This window comes from Thunnus thynnus, chromosome 14 (assembly GCF_963924715.1).
Source record: "Thunnus thynnus chromosome 14, fThuThy2.1, whole genome shotgun sequence".
In the NCBI taxonomy this organism is placed as follows: domain Eukaryota; kingdom Metazoa; phylum Chordata; class Actinopteri; order Scombriformes; family Scombridae; genus Thunnus; species Thunnus thynnus.
The window spans coordinates 414,410-439,929 of record NC_089530.1 but is presented as its reverse complement, the minus strand read 5'-3'; the positions used below and the strand labels follow the sequence as shown (position 1 = coordinate 439,929).

Sequence of the window (25,520 nt, the reverse complement as noted above, 5' to 3'; positions counted from 1 at the left end):
CTTGGTATTTTTCGATCTTCTCGTGTTCCTTCTTCTTGATGTTGCTGTGGGATTGGTACGTCTATCACCACTGCCTTCTTCTGTTGTTTGTCGATCAATACGATGTCCGGTTGGTTAGCCATCACCAGCTTGTCAGTCTGGATCTGGAAGTCCCACAGGATCTTGGCTTGGTCATTCTCAATCACCTTAGGAGGTGTCTTCCATCATGACCTTGGGACCTCCAACCCATACTCAGTGCAGATGTTCCTGTACACTATGCCAGCCAATGGTGATGGCGTACCAGGTACGCTGTTCCTGCCTGTGTTTGACACCCTGCTATTATGTGCTGAACTGTCTCAGGAGCATCTTTGCACAGCCTGCATCTGGGGTCCTGTCTGGTGTGGTAGATCCCCACCTCTATTGATCTTGTACTGAATGCCTGTTCTTGTGCTGCCATGATTAGTGCTTCTGTGCTGTCCTTCAGTCCAGCCTTTTCCAGCCACTGGTAGGATTTCTTGATATCAGCCACTTCTTCTATCTGTCGGTGGTACATGCAGGCATGTACCACCGACAGATAGACCGTAGGCATGATGCAGAGGCCTCCTCCTCTGCATCATCGGGTTTCTGCTGCATGAGGTATTCACTTAGCAGTTCATCTTTGGGGGCCATCTTCCTGATGTATTCCTGGATGTTGGTTGTTTCGTCCTGGACAGTGGCTCTGACGCTCACCAGTCTTCGGCCTCCCTCGTTCCACTTAGTGTACAGCCTCAGGGTGCTGGACTTGGGATGAAACCCTCCATGCAGTGTTGCATTGTGAGGAGCTTTCTTGTCTTGATATCAGTGGCCTCTATCTCCTCCTTTGGCCAGCTTATTATACCAGCGGGGTATCTGATGACTGGCAGAGCTTACATGTTGATGGCCCATATCTTGTTCTTCCCATTCAGCCGACTTTTCAGGACCTGCCATATTCTGTGTAGGTATTTGGCTGTGGCTGACTTCCTTGCAGCCTCCTCAAGGTTCCCATTTGCCTGTGGGATCCCAAGGTATTTGTAGCTGTCCTGAACATCTGCAATGCTGCCTTCTGGTAGCTCAACCCCCTTGGTCCTGATCATCTTCCCTCTCTTCGATACCATCCGACCACACTTATATATATTGCAATTTTATATGCCAATAAAACAGTTTGCTTTCAAAACAAAAACCCCTGAGTGGTGAAAAGGCTGCTTCTTTAAAGACATTTAGCATATACATATTGTTTCTAAACAAAGAAGTGCTCATTTTAGCTGTGGAGTGGTTCAGTGTCATTTTACCAACAAAGTGAAATTCAAATTTATAGTATTGTTCTATTGTGACAACAGATTTATGTTCTCATCAAAAACAGACAACATATCACATAATTTACATGTGTTTCCTATATATTTTCTTAGTATACAGGGATATATAAAGTACCACAAAGCTTATAGTCTGAAACAGGTACAGATCAGTGCTGAATAGAAAGAAATAGAAAGATCGAACACTAAAAACATTCACTGATCTAAAAGTGTAGGTTCACATCAGAAAGTATTAATGAATGTATCAAATACATAACTTACACACTCTAATCTATATGCATCACATACAAAATATATTCTACAAAGCTGACATGTTAACACTTGTTATTCTAGTTACTTCAAGCTTATTACTCAATATACAGATTGGCTTAAAAACAAATTGAAGAAATTGTCACAACAAGCAGCCAGACCTCCTGCACACTCATTCACTAATCACACAACATCAACAGGTGACTGAACAACCACTCAATTAAAAACGGGATCAATTCCAAATTAATGAATGAGTACAGACAGCTCACTGTAACTTCAACAAGCAAACTACCCACAACACATAATATATATATCTCTGCTGCATTCTTGTTAAGGAGATAAATTCACACAACAGCCACACAGAGAGACATTTAACTATCAGAGATGAAATTAGCGACCAAAGAGACAGAGAGAGAGAAGCTGTATCTTACTCGCGTTATCTGATGTCTTCTTCTTTCTTTCATAAAGATGAAGTATTCATGTCATAACGTCCATTTGTGGCTGTTAGTCATCTTGTTTGTTAGGTAACAGAACTTTGTGGCTGCTAGTTAACCAATCTGATATCATTAGCAACAATGACAAACAAGCTAACTCTCCTGGTTGTTTCTCTGGATGCTTCTCTCTCCAGCCTCCCCGGTGGCGTCCTGTCGCTGCTGCACCGCACAGTCCAGATCCATTCTCCCATTAGCTTAACAACAGTCCTTAACAGTCCTTCCATGGATGTATAAAGAGTCCTTCAGGCTACTACAACAAGCCAACTATTGCGTTGGCTAATGTAAGGAGCTATCTACTGCTCGTTATCAACTGCTGCTACTCTGCCTTACAGTGAAGAGAATTGAAGATGAAATCTGGAAACTATCATTGGACCAACGCAATGTCAATATTGCATTCTGGTTGTTGATTGGTTAGGGAGGACGTCCTCCCTTGGAGTGTCATTTTACGTGTCTTGGCCAATCATAGATTAGCATGAAAAAAAATGAAGTACATTAAATTGATGTAAGAGATCCCACCCTGAGGAGGACAGCAGGCACCCATCCTCCTCTGCCCCCCACTGCCCCCCACCACCACTTCACACACACTGCTCTTTCTCCTCCCGCCCTGCAGGTGTCGCTGTTGACGTATTTTAACCAGAACTTCAATAATGGATTTTTTCCAAAGAAGAGAGAAACAATATTTTATAAATGATACTGAGATTTGGTAATGGTTTATTTCAACCAAATATTCTTTTTTATATTTTGATCTCCCTCTTGCCTCTCAAAAAATAGAGGAGGAGCAACCTCCTCTGCCTCTATGGACCAGCCTCCACTTTTTATTATTATAATTGGAAACCGGTGTTATGCAAATACTAAATACAGAATGCAAAACTGTGTTTCAAAATTGTTTTTCCTGCCTTTTTTGGTGTAACAGAACAGAGGAAAAAAACAACACCTTCCTCCAAACCCGCCACCCATCCCAAACTCTCAGAAAGAAACTGAATGGAAAATACACACATAAAATAAATAGATAAAATAAATAAAACACACACAAAAAGTAAGTAAAATTAAATAAAATACGGACGGAAGTACAATAATAAGTATGCTCAGGGTGCCAACTTCAAGGACTGGATGTACTGTGAATCAGTTGGGGTCCACAGAGGTAATTTATACATGAGATGATGTGCTGTCATCTTTTGTAAAAAATGGCAATTGAACCTCTTAGGGAATATTTCACCTTTTCTAGTGAGAGAAAGGACATTGAATCATTTAGCCAGGATGTAGTAGAAGGTGGATTTGGGCTTTTCCACTGTAACAGGATACGTCTGCACAAGGTTAGTCATAGATTTGAGATATGAAATGAGAGGCTGTCCAGTGTTTAAGTTGGAGCGCTAAGAGGTGGCTGGCTTTGTCACCATATTCATAGTATGTCCCTTTAGTCCTTCTTAAATTATATTCTGCTTTGCCCAATCCCCAGATTGTTGTTTAACCCTTTTGATATACAGGTCTGGACTGTGGGAGTTGGAGTACTCTCTATCTACCCTGAGAATTGCATCAATCAGCTCGTGCTGTTTTTGATTATTTTTCCTGACCAAATATGTGCTGTATGAGATCATTTCTACCTGTATTACAGCTTCCCATAGCAGAGAGGGCAAAGTTGACTCAGTCCTGTTAATTTCAAGGAAAACACTGATTCTTTTTGAGATAAAGTCACAGGACTCACCATTAGCTAGTAGCCCTGTGTAGACCTTTTATTGTCTCTGAGTATTAGGTGAAAGTGTAAAATGTGTGGGGTGTGGTCGGAAATAATGATAGTGATAGTAATGATAGTGTATTCAGTAGATTTCACAGGAGGGAGAAGAGCCCTGTCTGCAAAAAATGACCAATACGGAAATAAGCTTGGTGGTCCTTGGAAAAATAAGAGAATTCTTTTGTGACTGCATGGAGAAAGCACCGGGGATCTATCCAACCTAACTGACTCATAAGGGCTGACAGTGTCTTCGACATGGCAGAGGGTGTAAGTGTTTTAGAGTGTGAGCTGTCAAGCTAAGAGTTTATCACTCAGTTCAGGTCCCCCCCTAAAATGAGATGATAGGTATCCAGACTTGGAATTCTGGAAAAAAGGGAGGTCATAAAATTTGGGTTGTCCCAGTTCGGGGCATAAACACTAACCAACTGAAGTCTGATATAAAGTGCCACTTACGACTTGATCCTACTGTCATGTTTGCTGATCGTGGCCACTCTAGTGAATGCTTGTGATCCCACCAGGAGCACTGCAGCGTGTTTCAGAAGCGTCCCAGAAATGGTCCTCAGCTCTGCTCCAGTCTGCTAAACATCCATGCCCAGTCCTTTTTTGACGGAGGCTGCGTCAAGCTGCACAGAGCAGATCGAGCTGAGTAGGAAGTCAGATACAGGAAGAGCATAGAGCATCTGGTCAATTTTCTAAATAAAACACCTCATGCATACTCCCGATTGTATATCCACAATAAACACAGTTAACTACACAGCCTACAAGCACAAAAATCAAGGAAAATGACCAAACCAAGAGTAGAACTGATGTGAACAACCCCGTAGCACCCAAAGGATAATAATATTGGATTGAGAAAACATGAAAAACTTCCCAGTGGATAGTAAAAAAATCCAACAAATTCCCCCAAAAACATAAACATAAATTTTGACAATGATTTAACAGAACAAGACAAGTTTCAGGATAGCTTACACACAATAGATTTACCATGCAGTGTATTTCGCCTCCTGGCGGTCCAGATTATAAACTGTATGAACACTTGTAACAATTAACTAGAAACACATTGTAATAGGAATTGAAAAGCAGGCAGGTTAGAGTAGGCCAACCGAACATGGAGAATGTATTACATAAGGGGAGAAGAAAGGATAGAAATAAATAAATAATAAAATAAAGTAAAAGGCACAAACTAGCATGTTTATCTGTATAACGCCCACCCATGTACACACACAAATTGCTGTTAATCTGAGACGGCATAGGCTATTGGACAAAAAGCCACTACAGCCACTTATCTTAAATCCCTTCTCCAGAAAACAGCAACATTTCAATCATTCCTGCTTCTAATTTCTGTTACAAAAATGCTTATGAGAAACATTCTGGAGTTCAACTCCATAAAGTTATCTTGGAAGCGGGGACAGTATAAAAGGAAGGGGATATGTTTGTACTCCTCCAGCTAAAATGCACATAATGAAAAAAAAAGTTGCATTAAAAAAAAGTCCAACATAGAAAGCATGAATTTCAATAGCCCACATATCCAGATGTGTAAGTAATATTCTCACATATAGAGGCAATTTCTAATGAACTAAGAAAGCCCAGTACAAAAATCAGTAAAAACAAAACACAGAGACACACAGGTGGGCTAAACATTTTGAATGTTTAAATTATTAATGCCTCAGACCAGGGACCACAATAATAGCCCAAAATGAAAGTAAAATGATAACACAAGTGCAATAAACCAATATCATGTGTGACATGTAGTCCAGACAGCGCATGACTTGACCTAACTTACTGTTCACATTCAACTAAAAACATAATAGTCGTGTCTTAGCAAGTACAGCAAAGACCATCGTGGACCAAACTCCACTACTTCTTGCTCCAGGCCTATAATATTGTCTGAGTGAGTTGATAGGGCCATGTCCATCTCCAAAATAGTAAAGGTGAGTCAGGCCACAGTGGTAGTAATGGATTCAAGGAACAAGTGAATTGGGGCAAGGGCAGCGTTCAGAGAGGTGGTGAGCTATGCAGTCATGCCTTTTCTGGATTTTTCCAGCACACTAATGAGTGTTTCCAGTGTTAGAGTAGAAGGCCTGGATGCCATCTTTTTAGCTTCGCCTCCGGAGGAGAAAGAAGTCTGTTGTGCCTGACTTCGTCCACTCACTCGAGTTGATTTACTTATTCCAGTGTAGTTTCAATGTGAAAAAAAAACTGTTGCACTGAAGATATACTTAAAAGGAAAACATAATTGACAAAAGTTGCCATGGCTAAGAGTATGTGGACAAAGGATGTCTGCACCAGCTATAGTTTTGGGTTAAAGGGATGGAGACCAGGGGAGTTAACCCTTGTCTTGGCACGAAATCTAAGGTAACACTTCTATTAACAGAGGTTCCTATAGTCAAACTTGGACATATCTTGTATGTCATACCAGATATAAATTCCAAAAAACATCATTATATATGCTATTAAATGACATAAACATGACATGTCTACCACAATGAAAATACAAGTTGTCCGGACAGTAATTATTACTGCTATCAGATATATCACTTAAACACAAAACCATAGTAAAATTAGCATGCAAAAAACATTCCAGTACATGAAATTCTGCTATTCATATCAGAAAAACGTTTTCTGACATTTTGGAGGAAAATAGTTTTGGGGTCTTTGTTACTCAATTTTATGGCAGAGGCATGAACCAAGGAATGTTTTGAAGCAAAGAGGTTTGTATGTATTATCAGGTGTTCTCCCTCATACACCAACGTTCTGTGGGTCTATATGGGGAGAGTGGCAGAGGTGAAGAGGTTAGATAGTTGGTTTATGGGGGGCAGCAAATTTCTACTCTTTCTGGTCTTGACATGTGTCATAAGTAGTGGAGCAGGTGGACCCAAATGCAGAGACTGACTAATTTTTGGAACATTTGGCAAGATACAAGGGCAGGCTGGGAGCTGATAGGCTGACAGGGAGCAGGGCAGGGCTGATGGGACTGATACAGGGCATGTGTGAAGGTAACAGTAGGCTGGAGAAAAACACTGAGAGCAGGGCAGAGCTAACAAGCTTGATACAGGGCGGGTGTGGAGGGGGAAATGGGCTGGAGAGGAGTGCAGGAACATAGGAGGGAAACACAGATACAACCAAGCATACATTAACACATCCAAGAATACACATAAATATAAACTCAAATACACAACCCATAAGCTAACTAATAATGCCCCCCCCCTCCCTCTTTATTTCTACATCTCTGTTCCTGACCAGGCTCTTTGGTCTGAAGGATATCATCATACCAGGAAACTGCTCCTCGCCCTATGACCTCAACCTTAATGCTGGTCATGAATGGCCAGTTTATGTCAACCCAGGAATACTGTTCTTCCTCTACATCACCATAACAACTGTTCTCAAGACAGGATGTCATGGAACATCTAACCAGGTATCTGCTACCCCTATCTCTACTTTATTGTCTTTATTGGTATTGACTGAAATGTGAAGATTCTTTATCTTGCTTACTCGTGCTTTGATCTGAATTTCAAAATGTTGCCAGTTTTCAACAATTTCACTGGGAATGTTCATATATGGCTTCTTGTGTTTAGGCAACATTCTACATTTGAGAACTTTGTAAATATAAAAGAGTTTTGTAGAAAAACATTTCCTAACTTGTCAAAGTGATGTAAGTAAAGTTACGGTCTTGGCCCTAATATTGAAAAATTTCAAGCAAAACTCTCCTGGTAATGAATGTTGTTGTTGTTTTGTTTTTACACCTTTTTGCACTTCCAACACTACCTGCACTGGACTGCCCAGGCAGATACACTGAGCTGCCAAACCAAAATTTCTGCTGACTGTTGTCGCTATTTCGGTATACACACTGATGCAGGATCTGCATCTGATCATGTGTTGTGAAATAGTAAACGCCAACTTTAGTAGGAATGATTATCATAAATGTCAGGTGTAATTGGACATCATGCCACAATTTTCCATTCTTTCCAGGTGACAGTTCATTTGTTTGAACTTCCACCTGTCTCTTACTTCAGGCTATCCAAGTGTGAGTGAATAATTAATGATGGGAGTCAATGAATGGGAGCCTGCAAATCTGCTGAGCTCACTGTTCTCTTTAGCACTATAAACCACAGCTGGTCACTGTTGGAGCAAAGAGGCATTTGAGGATTTAAAATGGAACAAAACTTTTACATAATGATGGATGTAGCTTCTTCTTGTTTTTAAGCTGTCAATTTGGATGTTATTTTCTCAGGTGTTTTGTGTATTTGTGTTGAACAGGTTGAGGAGGAGCAGCAGAAAAGGGAGGAATCAAAGGAGGAGATGGTGGAGTTAAGACCATGGAATCAACAGAATGACGATGACACACAGGTAAATACTCATGACTATGTCAACAACTCATTAAAGTTCAATCTATAGAGATTTTCACAGTCCAGTGCCCAAGGCTGATATATTATGCCGACGTTCAACATTCACAAACACTCCTACTCCTATCATTATTATTCTTCCCTGTACTTCTGAATGCCTATTCTGTCATCATACATCAATGTAGAAATACCTTTCATGTATGTAGTTCAGTCAAACTGAAATCAAATTGAATTTTTCCTGCAGTCACCCTGAAACTTTCTACACTTTCTCTTTCGTTGCTCTGTTTTCTCCTCTCCACACTGCCGTTTAATAATACACTGGTCTTAACTCAGCACATCATTTGAGACTTTTTGAGACACATGGATTCTCTTAAAAAATGTGGCCTTCTTTAAGGTAATAAGTTGATAACTTTAAGAAACCATAATGAGTATAATTAAATTGGCTCATATTAATAATATCAAGTGGACCAAATTGATGTGACAAAGTATCATTCTTTAATAAAACTATATTCTCATGTCCACTATATATGTACAATTTAATGTCTGTATGTTAATGTGTTTGTGTGTATGTTTACTCTTCATGTTCCAGCTCATACTCCTGTCTATGGGAACAGAAAGCAGTAGAGGAGGACCTGTGGCTGGAGAGAGTCAGCCAGACCTGGGTATGATATGCTCAGTTTTTCTCAAAATTGTTTATGTAACAAAAACAGTAATGATGAGTATGCATCATTATTGTAGAAAAAATCTGAAAAGAAAAGACAAAGATTAAAACAATTGAAAACATATTCAGCATTCGGGTGATTACAAATACTTTATTTAAGGAGTTTTGGCTTTATTTAATAGAGTAGAGTGACAGGTGTAGAGAGAGGCGTATGACATGCAACAAAGGTCCGTGGCCAGAATTGAACCATATATGCTGCAACTATGTGGCATGCATCTTAACCAGTAGGCAACAAGGCCTCAACTATTACAGATAAATTTGGCAGTTTGGGGGAAGGTCAGAGTGACTGTGATCATTAGAAGTGATCAATTCACTCAAAATCACCACTTACTTATCTTATTATATCAAAATAACTAATTGTTCGCTCTCAAACTCCCCCTGATAGTTAGATAAAAGTGTAATTGTAGTGTGCAGTGTAATTTCTTCACATATGCATATTAACTGATATTGAAAGTGTGACATTTTTGACAGGATTCCTGACAGTGCACTCTTGCACTATGGCATAAGGTCAACATGTGAACAGAACTTTGCAGTACATTATATATTATTAAATGGGTGTGGCATTGATTAATGCTGTGTTCTTGTTTCTATGAAGATAATCTTCTAAAACTCACTCTGTACTGAGTGTTGTGTCAGAGAGATTGTTATTTGGGGTGCTTTAACTGTGCACTCTCTCTCATGCCTCCTGGAGCATGGAGAGCTGTTTTCTCTCCTACTCTGAAAGCTTGCACTGTTTGTCCTGGCGCGGATGCAGCTAAAGCCGCACGAACCAATATTGGAGGTTTCTCATGTACAGCAGCCCCAGGCACACCACCGGATGAGCTGCTGTCATCATCCCAAAGAATGACGTGACACTCCCCGCTGGCACTGAGGCTGTGGACCTCACGCGCCAGGTCAGCTACAGCAACGTCTCCACACACTCCTATGACAGTTGTGCAATCATGGCGTGGGGGTCCAGGTGTAGACCGAGGTAGAGCATCTGCTGGCTTGGCTGTAGGGTGCTCTAGTGTGCAATAAATTTGGACTGAGCTGCAGTCAATGAGTGGGACTGCTGTAAACTCCCCTTGAGATGGAATGGAAAACTGTTTGTGCCAATTCATTTTGAAAGAGCAGTGCCAAATGGGGAAATTCCAACACTCAACTCCAACGCCAACACATTAGTGTTGGGAAACTCCAACACCAGTGGTGTAACTTCATCACTCAGCTACTCAGTCAGTCAGTCAGTCAGTCTCGGACATCCACGGTTATAGCGCTGGCCCCACTGTTGTGGTCCAGCCAAAAAAAGTGAAGAGAAAAACATGTAGAGCAGAGAGATCTGTAGCTGTTCATGACGTTTTGTGAACAAATGAAAAAGATTTACACATATAATTTCCAGTGTATGAGTGCATAAAGAAGATTTGCACAATGGTTGGCAATTACAAAGAAGTTTTGCAGTTGCACAGGTTTGCAGTTACACATCTATCTGTTTGTGGGTGAAAAAATTTCACACAGAACTCAATTGTCAGTGTGAATCCCAAGTTTACAGCTTTGATCAAATCTATGAGTACAAATCAAACCTATGGATACAAGTACTTTTGTCCCACATTGCAGCTAAATGTTAGCAACCCAAATCACTTCGCAAGCATACACTCACTCACTGAGTGAGTGATTCAAGTCATTCGTTCACAGGAGGAACAGGGTGTGTTTAAGACAGCAAATACACAGCTGATTCATTTTGAATTCAAAAACTTCCAGTGAACCCAGTTTTTAAAAAATTCATAGAAATTGTATTCATGTTGTATGAACATTTTTGCTTCCTTGGGACAGAAATCAAGCTGCGTGTATACTGGTTAATAGTGCCTTGATCTGCATGCAGGTAGTGTGAATATTTGTGCTTTCAATTTATTATTTACATAGGATGCTGTGTGCTAATAAGGCCAACCCATGTTACCTTACCCATCTCAATGCAGTTACCCTCATCACTTGCAGTATAAAGGTTTAATGCATTGGTGTCGTCAACATCGGGTTTCTGGGCTTTAGACAGGAATGTTTTTTGACTAGCCTTGAATCTTTCTAACAGAGGAAAAAATCTATAATCATGAGGAAATATAATTAATTTGATTCCCAACTACCCCGAACCCTCGCTGCCATAGGCATAATGATGAATGAAAATATTAAATGTTATAAAACATGATATAGTGGTTGATTTTCTCAATTCAATGTAATTCACAAGCAAAGAATACATTTTTTTCAACCCCTCCCTGCCCCTGTATTGTGAGACTTGATCGCGCCCAACCCATCCTCCCGCAGCAGCAGTAACTACCAGTGCAAGCAATAGAAAACCTAGATACAAAATGAAAAGAGGAGCGACAAAAGACCAACCAACAATTTTAAGTTGTTGACTGGTTAACAACAAAAAGAGAAAAATCTCCTCCCAACAGGACGTTTGCTACTGCTAACCCAAAGTTACACCTGGTTGCTGCTGCCTGTGTGTGGATCTGTGGATGTAGGAGAGACTGAGGAAGTTGGCAGGTGCTGTGTGTGTACTAATACCCTCACCTGCACCATGATATGGACTCACGGTGTGCATGCTGCTCCTGCTTCATACTGTGTGTCAGCTATCAGGCTCAGCATGATCTGATATTGAAATGAAAAGCAAGAGGTTCTGCGACACACACGCGCTGCTCAAGCATCCAGTATGTTCCAGGCGTAACGCCTGGCAGCAGAACCTCTTGCTTTTCGTTTCGGCGCCCATGTTAACAGGTTAGAGCAGCCACACAGCCCACATGAGACGTGTGACTGCTGCGTCGCATCATCTAGACGTGCACGGTTCTCAGCAGAAATAAACAGGAAAAATGATCTGTTGACGGTCATATGACATCATACCAGCAATATTACACCTTTCACTAGTTTCAATGTCTATATCTGTAGAATATGTATTAGACATAAAGTGTCACCACTGCGGGTCAGTCTTCACGCCCGGGCAGGGAGCCTCTCTAGCGGGGAACTCCAATACAGAGAGTTGTGACACTCGCTTCAGCAATATAATCAATTTTTTAAAAAGTCATTTTTTAGGAGTGTGTGTGACTGACAGTAGCCCCAATCAAACCACACCATGCCCATCAGAAAGAAAGCCGTTTTCACCTCACATATTTTTTACTTATTTTTAACAATTGAGTACATGCTTTGAAATCATTTTCACGCAGGTTCACGCAGGCTGTGTGTCCCAGGTGTTAGCCCCAGACCTAGTCAACTCCTAGAAGCGCCCCTGGTTTAATGCATGATTGACACTGAACTTTTTGCACAAACCTGAATGCATGTCTTTTGCACATCTGCTATGTACATTTAACTTTTTACACACAGTGTATAGAACTGTCATGTTCCTGTATATAACTACATAAATTACTGTATCCTGTGCATACATACTGTTACATTCCATACCACACAGACAGATACCTGACAAGGGTTTCGTGCTTATATTTACATGTTTATATAATCGTATGCCTTACTGTTTTGTTTTGGGGTTTTTTTGTTCTTTACCTCATCAATGTTAAACTGTTCTTTTATCCCTAAACATGTACTGTGACAGGGTAATCATAACAGTCTGGCATTAAAACAAGAAATTGTATCAACACTCAAGAATATCTTTTTTACATAGACCTTACATATACTCTAAATTTCCTTCTGCCTTTAATCCATCCTAACTATTTAGAAGAAATGGGCAGCCACAGTCCGGCACCCAGGAACCTATTCTAGTTTTAATGCCAGTTCCATGGTGAAGGGTATGGCAGGCAAGTTAACAAGATCTTATTCACAACAGCTTTAAGTAACACAGTAAAACATTCTAAAAGTGTCACTGTTGCCGTGTCTGAAAACCCCCATACTACAGTCTTTTCAGTACAGAGGTTCAGTAGTCTTAGCTTTTGATGGTTGAGTAGGCATTTTTTGGGGTTAGGGGATTAGGGTTAGAGTTAGTTTCTCTGCAAAGTGATTCCAGTTGTTGACATTTAGCTGCAATGACTCAACAACATTGGTCTTGGACTGCAATCCTGATATTTGACAACATTAGCTATATTGATATTATATGCATAAGCTAACTATTACGTTACTGTGTGCAGTGCCACAGTGTGTGGTTTAGGGAAGGCTTTTTTAGAGTGAAGGTTAGCCGTTATCTCTGGCATTAGCCATTAGCTCCGCTAGCACCGGGGATCATGAGGTATATACACCATTCAGACATGTTTCAGCTCACCGAGTGGGACTACGAAGTTGGAGCAATGGTCAAGCACTGAATGACTGGGTGAACTTTTTTTTTTTAATGAACTGCTTCTAGTGATTCAGTACATGGAAAAGAACTGCTTTGCACATCACTAGCGATCTACCCCTTGACAGACTGCAAGGAAAAACTGCTAGAAAGGCTTGTCCCCCTGGCTCCATGATTGGATAGTGAAATTATATTCCTGATTGGATAGTCAAATGATATGTTAATTTGAGCATCCCTATTGGCTATTGCTGCATCTCCCACATTCCTCCATTTTGTTGGTTGCAGGGCTGCTGCTTCCATGTCGCTGCTTCCATGTCACTGCCCACCTTTTTTCTTTTGTTGGCCTTCACATCATCAAACAACATTTACATTAGCCAGCTGGGCTTCTGGTTGGTTGTTCTGGAGACTGACCTGCTTTGTTATCTCCTCTGCCTGGTGCACCTGTTCGATGACTTGAACCACCGTTAAGTTTGCCATAAGCTGGAACCACTGGGAGAGCTCTTTGTCCTTTATGCCCACAAAGGGATCTCTTATATGCTCATCTCTTTTTTCCCTGAACTCAAAGTGTTCAGCAAGCACATACAATGTCTTGATGTACATCTCCACCAGCTCACCTGTATCTCCACTTCCAGGCACTGCACCTGTAGTGACCAGCAGCAGCAGTCTGTCTTTTTCTTCTATATTAGCTTTGTTTGGCTGGTTTTTGTCTTAATACAAATAGTTTAATGGACAACAATGCTTAATCATTAATATGGTTAACACTAACTGTGGATTACGATTCGTCTTGGTCTTTCTGATGGCTTTGCAAAGTCAGATAGGCCATATGACTGAGTTGGGCATGAGTGTGGCAAACAAGAAATGCATTGCAAACAATCAGCGCATTGCATATAGTTGAGAGTTTCTCCTGCAATGTCAATATGCAAGACTTAACCCACTATACCAACTTGATGATTTTCCCAATGAAATTCACAGACATTATGTGGGACATTCTGAAATCAGTAGAATGAAGGCCTCATGGAAAAGAAGGAAGCTCATCTATTATACTGACGAACTGTAAGCAAATGTTAAATTCCTGTCGGAGTACAGGAATGCATTCTTGTTATCACTGCAACATGGCTGAAAGAACACAATTTGGATGTGGACCTGAAGATTAAGGGGTTTTGAATTCCGGTGCGCCTGGACCATGATGCACAACAGACTGGTAAAGTGCTGGGTGGAGGGGTGTGCTTATACATAAACAAGTGGTGGTGTAAGATTGCTGTGGTCAGAGAGACTATCTGCAATCAGGACATTAAACTGCTTTCTGTTTTACTCAGACCTTTTTATTTACCTTGTGAGTTCTCACAGCTATTTGTATCTGTTGTTTAAACACCCTAATGCTAATGCAGATACAGCAGCAGAGATTATAGTGGAGTTGGCACAGTGCCTGCAGTCTATTGCTCCAGATGCACCTAATCTGATCATGGGTGTCTTCAATCATTATACATTAAAAAAGACTCTATGTAACTTTCATCAATATGTCTCTTGCCTGACAAGGTACGACAGGGTCCTTGACTTATGCTATGGCTCTATTAAAGGAGCTTACAAGTGTATTTCTAAAGCACCTCTTGGTACCTCTGATCATAATATTGTTGTCCTTTCTCCAACTTACAGAATGGCTCTCAAGAGGGGAATAACTGAGGAAAGGAAGTTTTCCTTTTGGAATGAGGATTCCACTATGATCCTCCAGGGTTGTTTTGATTGTACTGATTGGGACATTTATAAGGATGCCTGCAGTAACCTAGATGAATTGACTGAGACTGTTACTGCTTATATAACCTTCTGTGAAGAAAATGTTATCCCTCATAAATTGTGTACAGTGTTCCCTAACAACAAGCCCTGGATAACTAGATCTGTCAAAAATGTTTTGAATCAAAAAAAGATCTCCCAATGAGCAGAGGCAGCTAAAATGTGAAAAAGGAAATAAAGAAAGCTAAGCTGAAATGTAAAGACAAAGTAGAGAAGGAACTTGGCAAGAGTAACTCCCATTTTGCAATGGTGGGGATGGAGAAGAAAGGGAGGAAAGCTTTTGTCTGACAAACCTGATGGAGTGCTGGCCAATGAACTGAATCATTTTTACTTATGTTTTCATAACCATAATTTTGAAAATGAACATCTAGCTTTTAGGGATGATACTAGAATCCCTGATAGCAGTATTATCGTTGATGAGAAAAAAGTGCTGAAATCTGTCATACACACTAAGGAGTGGAAAAGTCCGGCCCCAATGGCATTGGTGGCAGGCCACTAAAAAACTGTGCCAGGCACTTATGTGGCATTCTTTCTTTTATATTCCAGTGTTCTTCAGAGAAAAGCAGTAGACTGGTTTAATCCTTAACAATATGTTGTATTTTAAAAGGGTGTTATAGTATCCAATGTGTCAAATCTTCATCTGAAAAGTAACTAAAGCTGTCAAATAAAAGTAGTGGAGTAGAAAGTACAATATTTCCTTCTGAAATGTAATAGAGTGGAAGTATAAAGTAGCATCAAATGGAAATACTCAAGTAAAGCACAAGTACCTCAAAATTGTACTATAAGTACAGTACTTAAGTAAATGTACTTAGTTACTTTCCACCACTGAATTGGAGTGATGATGTCATTGTAAAGGCGCAATTGCGAATGTCAGATCATCTGGTTAAATTTTGTGCAACCAGCAGCAGACTGTTGCAAAGTAACTACAGAAACCTCAGTGCTTATGTGCACATTAAACTTGTCAGCGAATCAACAGTGTTGGATACTGACACAGTGAAAAGAGTTTACACAATTTTATGAAAAATTGTAGATCAATTAAAACTTCTTTCTCTGCTAATAACTTCTGTTCAAACCATTCCTCCTGGGCTCTCTCTCCAAACCACCAGGTAACCAGGGCAATGACTACGCATGTCATTGTTTGAAGACTCTAGCCAAAGTGATAAGGGATAGGAATGATGGCCAAAACTATAAAAAAAAATAAGAGCCAAGCTAAAATAAACTGGAATTATCATTTAAAGACAATTTTATCGAGACAAAAGGACTTCTGACGATATATAGAACATATCATATCTTGATGATGTCCCTCAGTAGCCTCCCTCAGTCCCTCTCATTATTCTATGTAATGTTCTGTATACTAAGATGGTTGTTATTTTTGGCAGGTGTTAGTGACACTCCCAGTGGCCAACAGAGTGAAAGTCCGTTTTTCCTGCTGGGAAAAGTCGTCATGCAACAGAGCTATGTCTGTGCTCTTATAGCAATGATGGTAACTATTAGAATAAACCATGATTTATACTGTAGATTTATAAAATGACACAAAATGACCTACAGTAACAGCATATCAAAACAGCAAGCATATTATTCATCTTATAGAGTGGGATTGTTCCTGTTCTTATGTGCTGTTTCCTTGTTTCTCAGGTCTGGAGCATCACATACCACAGCTGGCTGACCTTTGTGCTGCTACTGTGGGCTTGTCTCATTTGGATCCTGCGTGCCAGGTACTGTTTACACCTGTAGCTGTGACAGAGCAAATCAGAAATCTGATAAACAATCTGATTATCTTTAAATGTGAGTTTTGATAGAGAAAAGTTTTGATAGATGCTCCGTGAATATATGAATTAATTACTACAGACATATGGAGTTACTTTTGTCTGCAATCAAACAGAATAGGTTTGCAATCAAAAAATAGATTTGAGAGCAAAACTATTGACATTGCTATCAAAAAATGTTTTATTGCAAGTAAAATAAATTTGTGATTGAAATGCGAATCCAAAAGTTTCGTTTGCAAATCCAAAAGTTTCGTTTGCAAATCCAAAAGTTTTGCTTGCTGTTGAGCTGAATTTCATGGGCGGAACCTACGCTGAAAGATATAAGTCACATCTCTATTGGCCAGTCTTGAACGGAGTGACAGCTTGGCAACATCCACAGTAAGTAAGTCAATGGAGAAGACAGAGTTATGTTTGAACTGATGCATGTGGATGGCTTTTGTTTAGCAATCTGTGATGTTGTAATGGGTTAAAAATACATATTGTTTTGTCATCCTGTAGCTGTTAGCTTAGCTCAATTAGCTAGTCACTTGCCCATAACCCATTAAAAACGTACCTGTGCATTGCTTTTCTGTCTCCGCTCCAACTCTGTCTTCTCCATGGACTTCAAAACTCCCTCTCTTATTTACTAACATGGATGTTACCAAGCTGTCACTCCTTTCGAGACTGGCCAATAGAGTCTTACATCTTTCAGTGTAGGTCCCACCCATGAAATTCAGCTCAACAGCAAATAAAACTTTTGGACTCATGAACAAAACTTTTGGATTTGCAAACAAAACTTTTGGATTCACAAACAAAATGTTTGGGTTTGCAAAAAAAACTTTTGGATTTGCAAAGAAAAGTTTTTGATTTGCATTTGAATTACAAATTTATTTTAATAAAAGCAAAAAGTGTTGTTAATTTTACTCTCAAATTTAGTTTTTGATCGCAAGCCTATTGATTGATTGCATGATAAAGACGCAAAAGTAACTCAAAAGTAATAAAAGTAACAGATGCTGTGTTATGTCAGTGTCTCGCCTCTATTGTATGGAGCTGAATGAACTAAACAAATACACATTTTAAGTTAAAAAGACGTTAACTAGATTTCACAGGCTTGACTGACTGAACCCACACTGATGTGTTGTTTCAAGATTTAGACCTGTGTTCACTTAGCTGTCTCTCTTTGCAGACGGCATGCAGCCACACTGTGCTCACCATTCATCCTGTTGTACGGCCTGGCTCTGTGTTGTCTGCAGTACGTCTGGGCCATGGAGCTTCAGCCTGAACTTCCCACCACTGTGGGAACCATGAGCCTCAGACAGCTAGGACTAGACAGAGCCCAGTACCCCTGCCTAAGACTGGGAGCTATGGTAAGATGAGATGATAGATACTAGGTGACTTTATGATGATGAATTTAAACTTATGACCCATTATGATATTCTGTATCATACTTATCAGTAAATATAACAATTCCTCACTGATTCCTGGCTGTTGGAAGCTCGAGCTTGTCCATGACGTTTATATAGTAGGGTTCATCTCTCTACAGTATCACAGTCATATTCCGTCCAGCAGGTTTTATATTGTTGCAGCTCATTTAAATGCAGTTACAGTAATGCAAAGTTTTGTTTCCCCTGGTAATTTTTAGAAGGTTTAATAAATAGACCCTCAGATGTTCTACTGATTTTAACAGCAGAGTAAAAGGATGGGTCATTTTGCTGGTTAGAGATGTTTTCCTCAGCTTTTCAGAAACCAAATGGATTGAGTTCTTAATCTCCCTGTTTTTCTGTGTCTCTCTCTCCAGCTTCTGTTCACTTTAACCTTCTGGCTGTTGGTACGTCAGTCAGTGAAGGAAAACTTTAGCAGGAAAAGGAAAATGACCATACAACTACAGGAAGTCACAACAGGAGGTCAGTTTATAGTTACACACGCACACACACACACACGCACACACACACACACACACACACACACACACACACACACACACACACAAACACACACATACACACACTGTTTCTGGAAACACATGTTGAATTTTATTCATTTTATTTTTCAAACCTATTTTTTTTTAATTTGGGTGAACTGATTCTTTAAGATTTCTTCCAGAAGTATAATGAGTATAAATTAAAGGTCCAGTGTGTAGTCTTTAGTAACATCTAAAAGAACAGACTTGGTAAAAATTGAATAGATTATTTATAAGTATATCTTAATTAGTGTCTAATCAGCTGAAAATAAGAATTGTTGTGTTTTTGTTACCTTAGAAATAAGCCCTTTATATCTACATGGGGGCGGGTCCCCCTCCACGGTGGCTGCCATATTGCATTGCCATGTTTCTACAGCGGACAAACCTAACACTGGCTCCAGTGAGGGCCTTACGCGTTTTAGATACAGTGGGCGACTACCGGAAATGCACCAGTTTTAAAACGAAGAAGAAGAACGGACCAAACATTTTGTATTGTGAGAAGTTTTTGAAACCAAAATCTGATAAATGGAGGATCATACTTATTTAGAAAATCACAGGAGCGTGAATTGTCGTCGTCAAAGAAACGAAAACAGGAAGAAGCTAAACTAAATCGGGACAAGCAACGGCATAAAACAAGGATAAACTCAGATGGAAATCCCTGATGAGAGAAATGTTTGCAGACTGACGCCGAATTTTCCTGTTTACTGCTGGACAGGTAAGAGTGTAATGTGTATTTATTTTGCCCAGCTGGTAATGGTTCAAAACCTAGATGATGTACAATGTTTATTAGCAGTACATTAGTTTCCCTGAAAAGAAACGTCCCCACGTAATGTTAAATATTAGCACACTTTAGCCTCAGTTTGTGCCTCTCACAGAGCTGGTGGTCTGATAAGAGACAACAGGGAGACAACATCGTGCTGATAACCCAACGATTTATTCATTTTCTGTGGCAGTGAGACAACACATTGATTGATAACTAAGATATTTAGCGCTGGTGATGTGCTAAAGACATTAAGTCAGAGTAATGAGTTAGTGTGAAAGATAAACTGAGGAGAAGTCTTCTCATCACCGAGTTAATACATCCTGTGAATTTAAATTTATATTTTTCACAGTGCTCCATGATTTCAGTGTTTGCTCCTAATTTGTCATTTAGGAGCACATGTACACATTGGGGGGCAAAGTTAGCTTATAGACCAACACAAGTGATGTTTTCCCTGTTTCAATGTTGAAAAACATGTAATTGCTACCAGAGTTTTATTTTACATTTATCAGTCAGAAGTGGAATTTTTCTGTTATTTATTTTGGCATGTTTATCCAGGCCAGCCAAGGCTCCCAGCATCTTAGGACGTAACATAGTGTATTACAAGGGTTTGTGACTGTGTCATGTAGTACTTATTTTCTTGATGTTGCTGTTGTTTCTCCAGCTATGAGAGAGGTCACTGAATAGCTACTTGTCTCTGACTGAAAGTGTGTTAATCAATTAAATAATCTGATCTAGTCTGTTGTTGGGATGAAAATCTGCATGGAATAAGTTTGAACAGTTTCTGGTGAGCACATTAGATAAATGGATAGATAGATAGATAGATAGATAGATAGATAGATAGATAGATAGATAGATAGATAGATAGATAGATAGATAGATAGATAAAAGTAAGTTAATTCATTTGTGCTTTTTTATTTTTCTCAGGCACTATGGGTTGGCATTATTCACCATTTCACCATGTGACATTCACACCCGCCATATTCAGGAGTATTGCAGACCAAGTCAGGAGAGGTCTAGGTAAGTGATACACATTTGTTTGCCTATGTAGCATATTAACTTACCCTGTAAGTCCTACTCTTTGTTAAATAACACTATTTTCACATGTACAACTGTATAAAATGTATGAAATAGTAAATTATCTCTATGTGTAATGGTACTGTCTTACACAGAAACAGTTTTCCATGCAGCTGCTGCTCTACACACAGCTCCTAGAGCAGATGAGGAACAGCAGTGCCAGTGAATCATGGGTGTTGTTCCTGCCATGAGAGCATCTTGAGCCAGAGCAGTAAATTGAATACCTTTGGTGTGGTTTTGGTCTGACCCTTGTCAGCTACTGCTTTTAGTGTTCAAATAGACTAATGATTTGATAGATTATTCTGTCTTTATCTCTCTCTGAAGAACACAGAATAAGCTGTCAACATGTTTGTTTGAACAGTAAAAGCTGCATGTTTATGTTATCCTTTGATTGTCCAGATTGAAAAGGATGTCCAAAAATGTTTCTGTTAAATAAAAGATATTTTTATTACAAATGTCATTATTCTTAGTGTTGTTTTTTATATTTTTATTTTGTGGTTCAAACTAGTGAATTACAGTTAACATAACCTGAAGTGGCAATGAAAATTAATCCATAACATGTACTACAGTGCCCTGTTCTGAGGATCAGTGGTATTTCAACTTCACTACTGTTTTATGTTGCTTTCTAAATATAAATAATGACAATATAAATTAATGGTGGAAGTGGTAATGACAATATACTGACTGCAGGGAAATACTGTCATTGTATAAGTATATATTATGTTTATCATTGCAATTATCACAGCACATCTGATGAATATCTTTTATTTGGCAAACTTGCACATTTAAGTTGAACAAATGTGAATATATATAAACAAAAAGTTTAATAATTATTCAGAAAACATATAAATATAGAAAATGTATAGAACAAGTATAAAATAAATAAAATATCAGAAATGTAACAAATAAATATGAGATGATTTGATGCCTTGATGATGAACAGGCAGGTGTGTGAGTACCTGAGATACTGTGTGGACGTTCTAGAGGACCTGGAGGGAAACTCAGAGGCCAGGTGTGAAACCAGTGTGATGTCTTTGGAGGACCAGGGAACTTGTCCCTGATCCTCCAAACACAGCAACTGGGGATGACAAGTCGGTTTCCCTGGCCTAAAGAGCCATGCTGTCAATAGATGAAATGTCTATAGGCAGCATAACGGTACTCCTGGTTGTCATCCCCAGGCTTCCTGGTTTGGCCAAATACCATAATGTCCTCCCAGTACCACCTGTGAATGCATAAAAAGCATTTTCAAGACAGTACTGGGAGAAGTGCGGTATTATTATTACACAATCTGCAGGGTACTGGCCACAGCATTTCCTCTCCTGGTTCGTAGGCATGTCTGTACAGTTACTACAAGTACACTATGGTACCCCTGCCACTCCAGTAAACAGTGGGACACCATGCCTGCACTGATGCATCATCAAAGCATCAAAAATGAACCCTGGCTGCCTCTGAAGCAGTTCACTGGTGAGCTGCCTGTGCTCCTCCAAGGTCATCTCTTCAAGAAGTTTCTGAAAAAATAAAACACAGGAAAAACACAGATAAGGCTTTATAGGTTATAAGTTTCATAATATGTTGGAAATATTGTAATGGTAGTGCAGAATATGGATTGTAGGCTGTCCAGTGTTCCCAAACATGTCTACAACAATAACATGATTTTTAAAAAAAGTCAAAATATTGCTGCTCAATACTATTCCTATATAGTATTTATATAATCATTCAGTAGTGTTGCTGATGTTTTCAGTAGCCTCTTTTATACAGAGAACCCGCATTATAGCCATAAAAAGGATCCAAGGAGAGGACATTTCTCTTCGTTTGGTAACGTTAAAAGTAAAGTTAGACTTTTCTGTCGGCTTCCTGACTCATTTTAAAAAGACGAGAGAAAGAGAGAGAGAGAGAGCAGCTGTGGTTGAGTGAGCTACAGGGTGAATGAAGAGAGGGAGCACTAGTAACGTTAGTGGGGAAACTGGTGAACCAGATCGATAAACGTTATTTTCTGATTGTTTCACAGCGGTTAGTTTCTAAAGCACACACCCACACACCTCTTCAACCCTGCAGCTGTGTGCTGTGTCGCCTGATTTGGTCTGAATACGGGCTAAACAGAACAGCGAGGCGGATTACAGGAGCAGTATTCCCGCCTTGAACGGACTGTGTAAAAGGGGCTACTGACTCACATTACACTGATAACACATCAAACTATACAGACTACAGTAATGTAAAGCACAGAGCTGCTATGTAAATACCACTTTGTTTTGTATTGGCATTTTTAATATCGTGCAGAACGGGTAGGAATATGATAAAATAATTGTATAAATAACGTCACAAACCTCAGTTGCTTCGGTCCCTTTGGAGGGTTTCCAGCCTCTTGCTCTGCTTCCCCGGTGCCGGTGTTTGCTCTCCTCCCTCGCCTGGCCCTGCCTGCAGCAGAACCGCTAACTCGTCCTCTTTCTCGCCCTCTTCCTCCTCCTCTAACCTCCAGTACTTGACTCTGCAAACGGATAATAAAATATGTAACGTTATCCTGCCAACGCTATCTCGCTATCAATAATGCCTAACGTTAGAATAAAATAATGTAAGTTTTGTTTAGCATGACGTTGCTTATGTTAGCTTGTATTACCAAAACAATAAAACACTCATAACTGCTATCTTACTTGTGAGCTATAACCTATAGTATTATAGACTAAATAATTAAGTAACATCTTCACCTCATCACTTGACTTGTTAGAAATGCTCGAAGTTGTCGTGGACTTCAGCAAATAGCTTCTTGTCCTTGAAGGCCACCGTAGCTTCTGGAATCTCTCTAAAAGTCTTAGGGAGGGGAGGGGTGAGTGGCGGAGTGTTTCAATCTAGAACCTCACTGTTAGAGGCTGCTAAATACCACACATATTACACACTGGACCTTTAAAATAGAATTGAATACCATCAGTATTTAGTATTCAGGTTTCTAAGCAAAACTTGAATTCCACCTGAATTAAAATTCTCGTAGACAACAATCTGAACTCCTTCAGCAGGTCATGGTTTCCTTTGGGGTGAACGTTGGCCTCCTGAGACCATGTTCTGGCACTAGTGTTCTTTTCATTGTCTAAAAACTGAATATCCTCCCCAGAGGATTAACCCTTTCAATTTTTAAAACTCCACCATCAGGTGAAACTGCCAGCTTTGTACACAAACACCTTCTACAAGTGACAAATGAAATCTTTTGAATACTGGTCTTCAGTGGATGACACGTTTGTCTGTCTCTGTTTAACAGTCCTTTCTATCATATACAGTATCTTCTTGGTGACTTTTTCTTTTCCATTGTACTGTCACTATCCAATCCCTCTTTTCTCCTCCCTCTCCAACCTCTCCTTGTCAGAAGAGGGGGCTGGTAATGAATCAGTGCTGAAGGTTCTGGGAGGCATGGTGATGAGCTGTTATGCCAAATACTGGATCTACGTGTGTGGAGGGATGTTCATCATGGTTTCCTTTGCTGGAAAACTTGTTGGATACAAGATCATCTACATGCTGCTGTTCTTGCTCTGCCTCTGTCTCTATCAGGTAGGAACATGGCTACGAACCACTGATTCAGGTTCTCAGGGCTCTACTTTTGTAGAGTCTGTGGCATGGTGCAGATCATAGTGTGCCCCGCCCTAACATGTTTTATGTGCACATAATCACTGAGATTTTTGTGGTTATCTTGCAACAGTCTAGTACGTGCATAATTGGTCTTGACAATGCACAACATAATTCCAATAGAGACTGCAGATCTCTGTAAAGAGAGTCATCAGAGTAAAGGAAAGGCTGTCAGTATAGGATGCCTGCTGTTGTGGATGACAGATGCCTGGAAGAATCGCTAATTAATCTTTATTCAGTCTTGCATTAGTGCCATAATCAGAATGAAACTGTAATTCTTCTGTGTGATCACATGTCAGCTGGTTAAAGAACATAAAATTTAACTGAAAAGATGAGCAAAGCATGAATAAAGGAGTTTATGTTATCTTAATATGGCTGTGCCTTCTCCAAATAATTAATAATAAAAGTATTATGGAAAACAAGTGTGCGAGCTTTCAACCTGCTTTAAGCTGGCGGACTGTGCAAGTCACACTCTTTCTTAATACCCAGATTGAAGTACACTGCTGAAATGGCATCACACTCTCTACCATGCAAAGCAAGTCAGATCCGAAACCAGTACAGTCAAGGAAATACTTCTGCACTCTGCACCAACATGAAAGTCGGGCCCTCAGTGTTCATTTTTAAAGAAGGGTCAAATATATAGACATCTTATCTCATGCCATTTTTTTGTGTTACTTGGTATTTGGGTTGTGACAAATTTGCTTTAAATTCTCTTGTAGTGTTGTAGTTATCTATACATTATACCTACTGAACATAACTCATATTAAGTGTTAACTCGAAAAATCTCTTGTAATGAGTGACTCTCTTATTTCCCAGGTGTACTACCCTCTGTGGAGGCGTCTGTTGAAGCTCTTTTGGTGGCTTGTTGTGGCCTACACCATGCTGGTGTTGATCTCCATCTACACTTATCAGTTTGAAGACTTCCCTGGATACTGGAGAAACTTCACTGGTTTCACAGAACAACAGTATGTTCTTTTACAAGAGCTTGAGATTGTCAAGTGCCTTTCTCTAAATCACTGATACTTCTCTATCTCTGTTTCTTTCTCTTTCAGCTGTAGGTTGGTTCTGTTGTCATTATGAGCATTCATTTGTAGTTTGTGATTTATATATCAAGTAAACACTAAAAAAACCCTATTTTAGGAAATGGGGGTAATTAGGGCTTTAGATACAGGGTCACTGATAGAAAATGGTGTTAAATACACTGAGTTACCAGTTTATTAAGTACTCCTGTACAATGTAATGTAATGTCATCCAGCACCTCAGTGTATATTCTGTTTATACTGGAGCCACTTTTGGCTTTAGATGGCTATACTTAAGTGTATTAAACTGCATCTACAGCACTACTGTAGCTCAGTAGCACTCACTGGTGAGAAAAACCTATCCATGGGTCAACTGCACAGCTGGATTAACCCGGGACTCAAGGCAAAAGTAAACTGTTGAGTCCCTATGTGCCCCCCAGGTGGTAATTAAACACGTTAATTTAGGAATATGCAACATA

The 25,520-nt window shown here is 39.7% G+C and overlaps 2 protein-coding genes and 1 long non-coding RNA gene across 5 annotated transcripts in view; 2 read left to right on the top strand and 1 right to left on the bottom strand.

Annotated features, from left to right (window-relative positions):
• nvl (nuclear VCP like) overlaps positions 1–25,520 on the bottom strand; it is a 316,947-nt gene that overhangs the window by 158,765 nt on the left and 132,662 nt on the right. The window lies entirely within an intron of this gene.
• The window catches only part of piezo1 (piezo type mechanosensitive ion channel component 1 (Er blood group)), a 172,399-nt gene that overhangs the window by 66,400 nt on the left and 80,479 nt on the right, over positions 1–25,520 (top strand). For 2 of the 3 annotated variants that reach the window (XM_067609223.1, XM_067609225.1), the window contains exons 7-15: positions 7,023–7,194; positions 8,037–8,126; positions 8,712–8,784; positions 16,251–16,354; positions 16,507–16,586; positions 17,803–17,983; positions 18,415–18,520; positions 23,766–23,947; positions 24,839–24,987. In XM_067609223.1, the coding sequence (XP_067465324.1) occupies positions 7,023–7,194; positions 8,037–8,126; positions 8,712–8,784; positions 16,251–16,354; positions 16,507–16,586; positions 17,803–17,983; positions 18,415–18,520; positions 23,766–23,947; positions 24,839–24,987 (1,137 nt within the window). The remainder of the gene's footprint in view (positions 1–7,022; positions 7,195–8,036; positions 8,127–8,711; positions 8,785–16,250; positions 16,355–16,506; positions 16,587–17,802; positions 17,984–18,414; positions 18,521–23,765; positions 23,948–24,838; positions 24,988–25,520) is intronic. The other variant, XM_067609224.1, reaches the window with a different exon arrangement.
• On the top strand, positions 18,541–21,946 carry LOC137196554 (uncharacterized). Its single transcript, XR_010931260.1, has 2 exons — positions 18,541–20,356; positions 20,509–21,946. It is a non-coding gene; the product is annotated as an uncharacterized lncRNA (long non-coding RNA).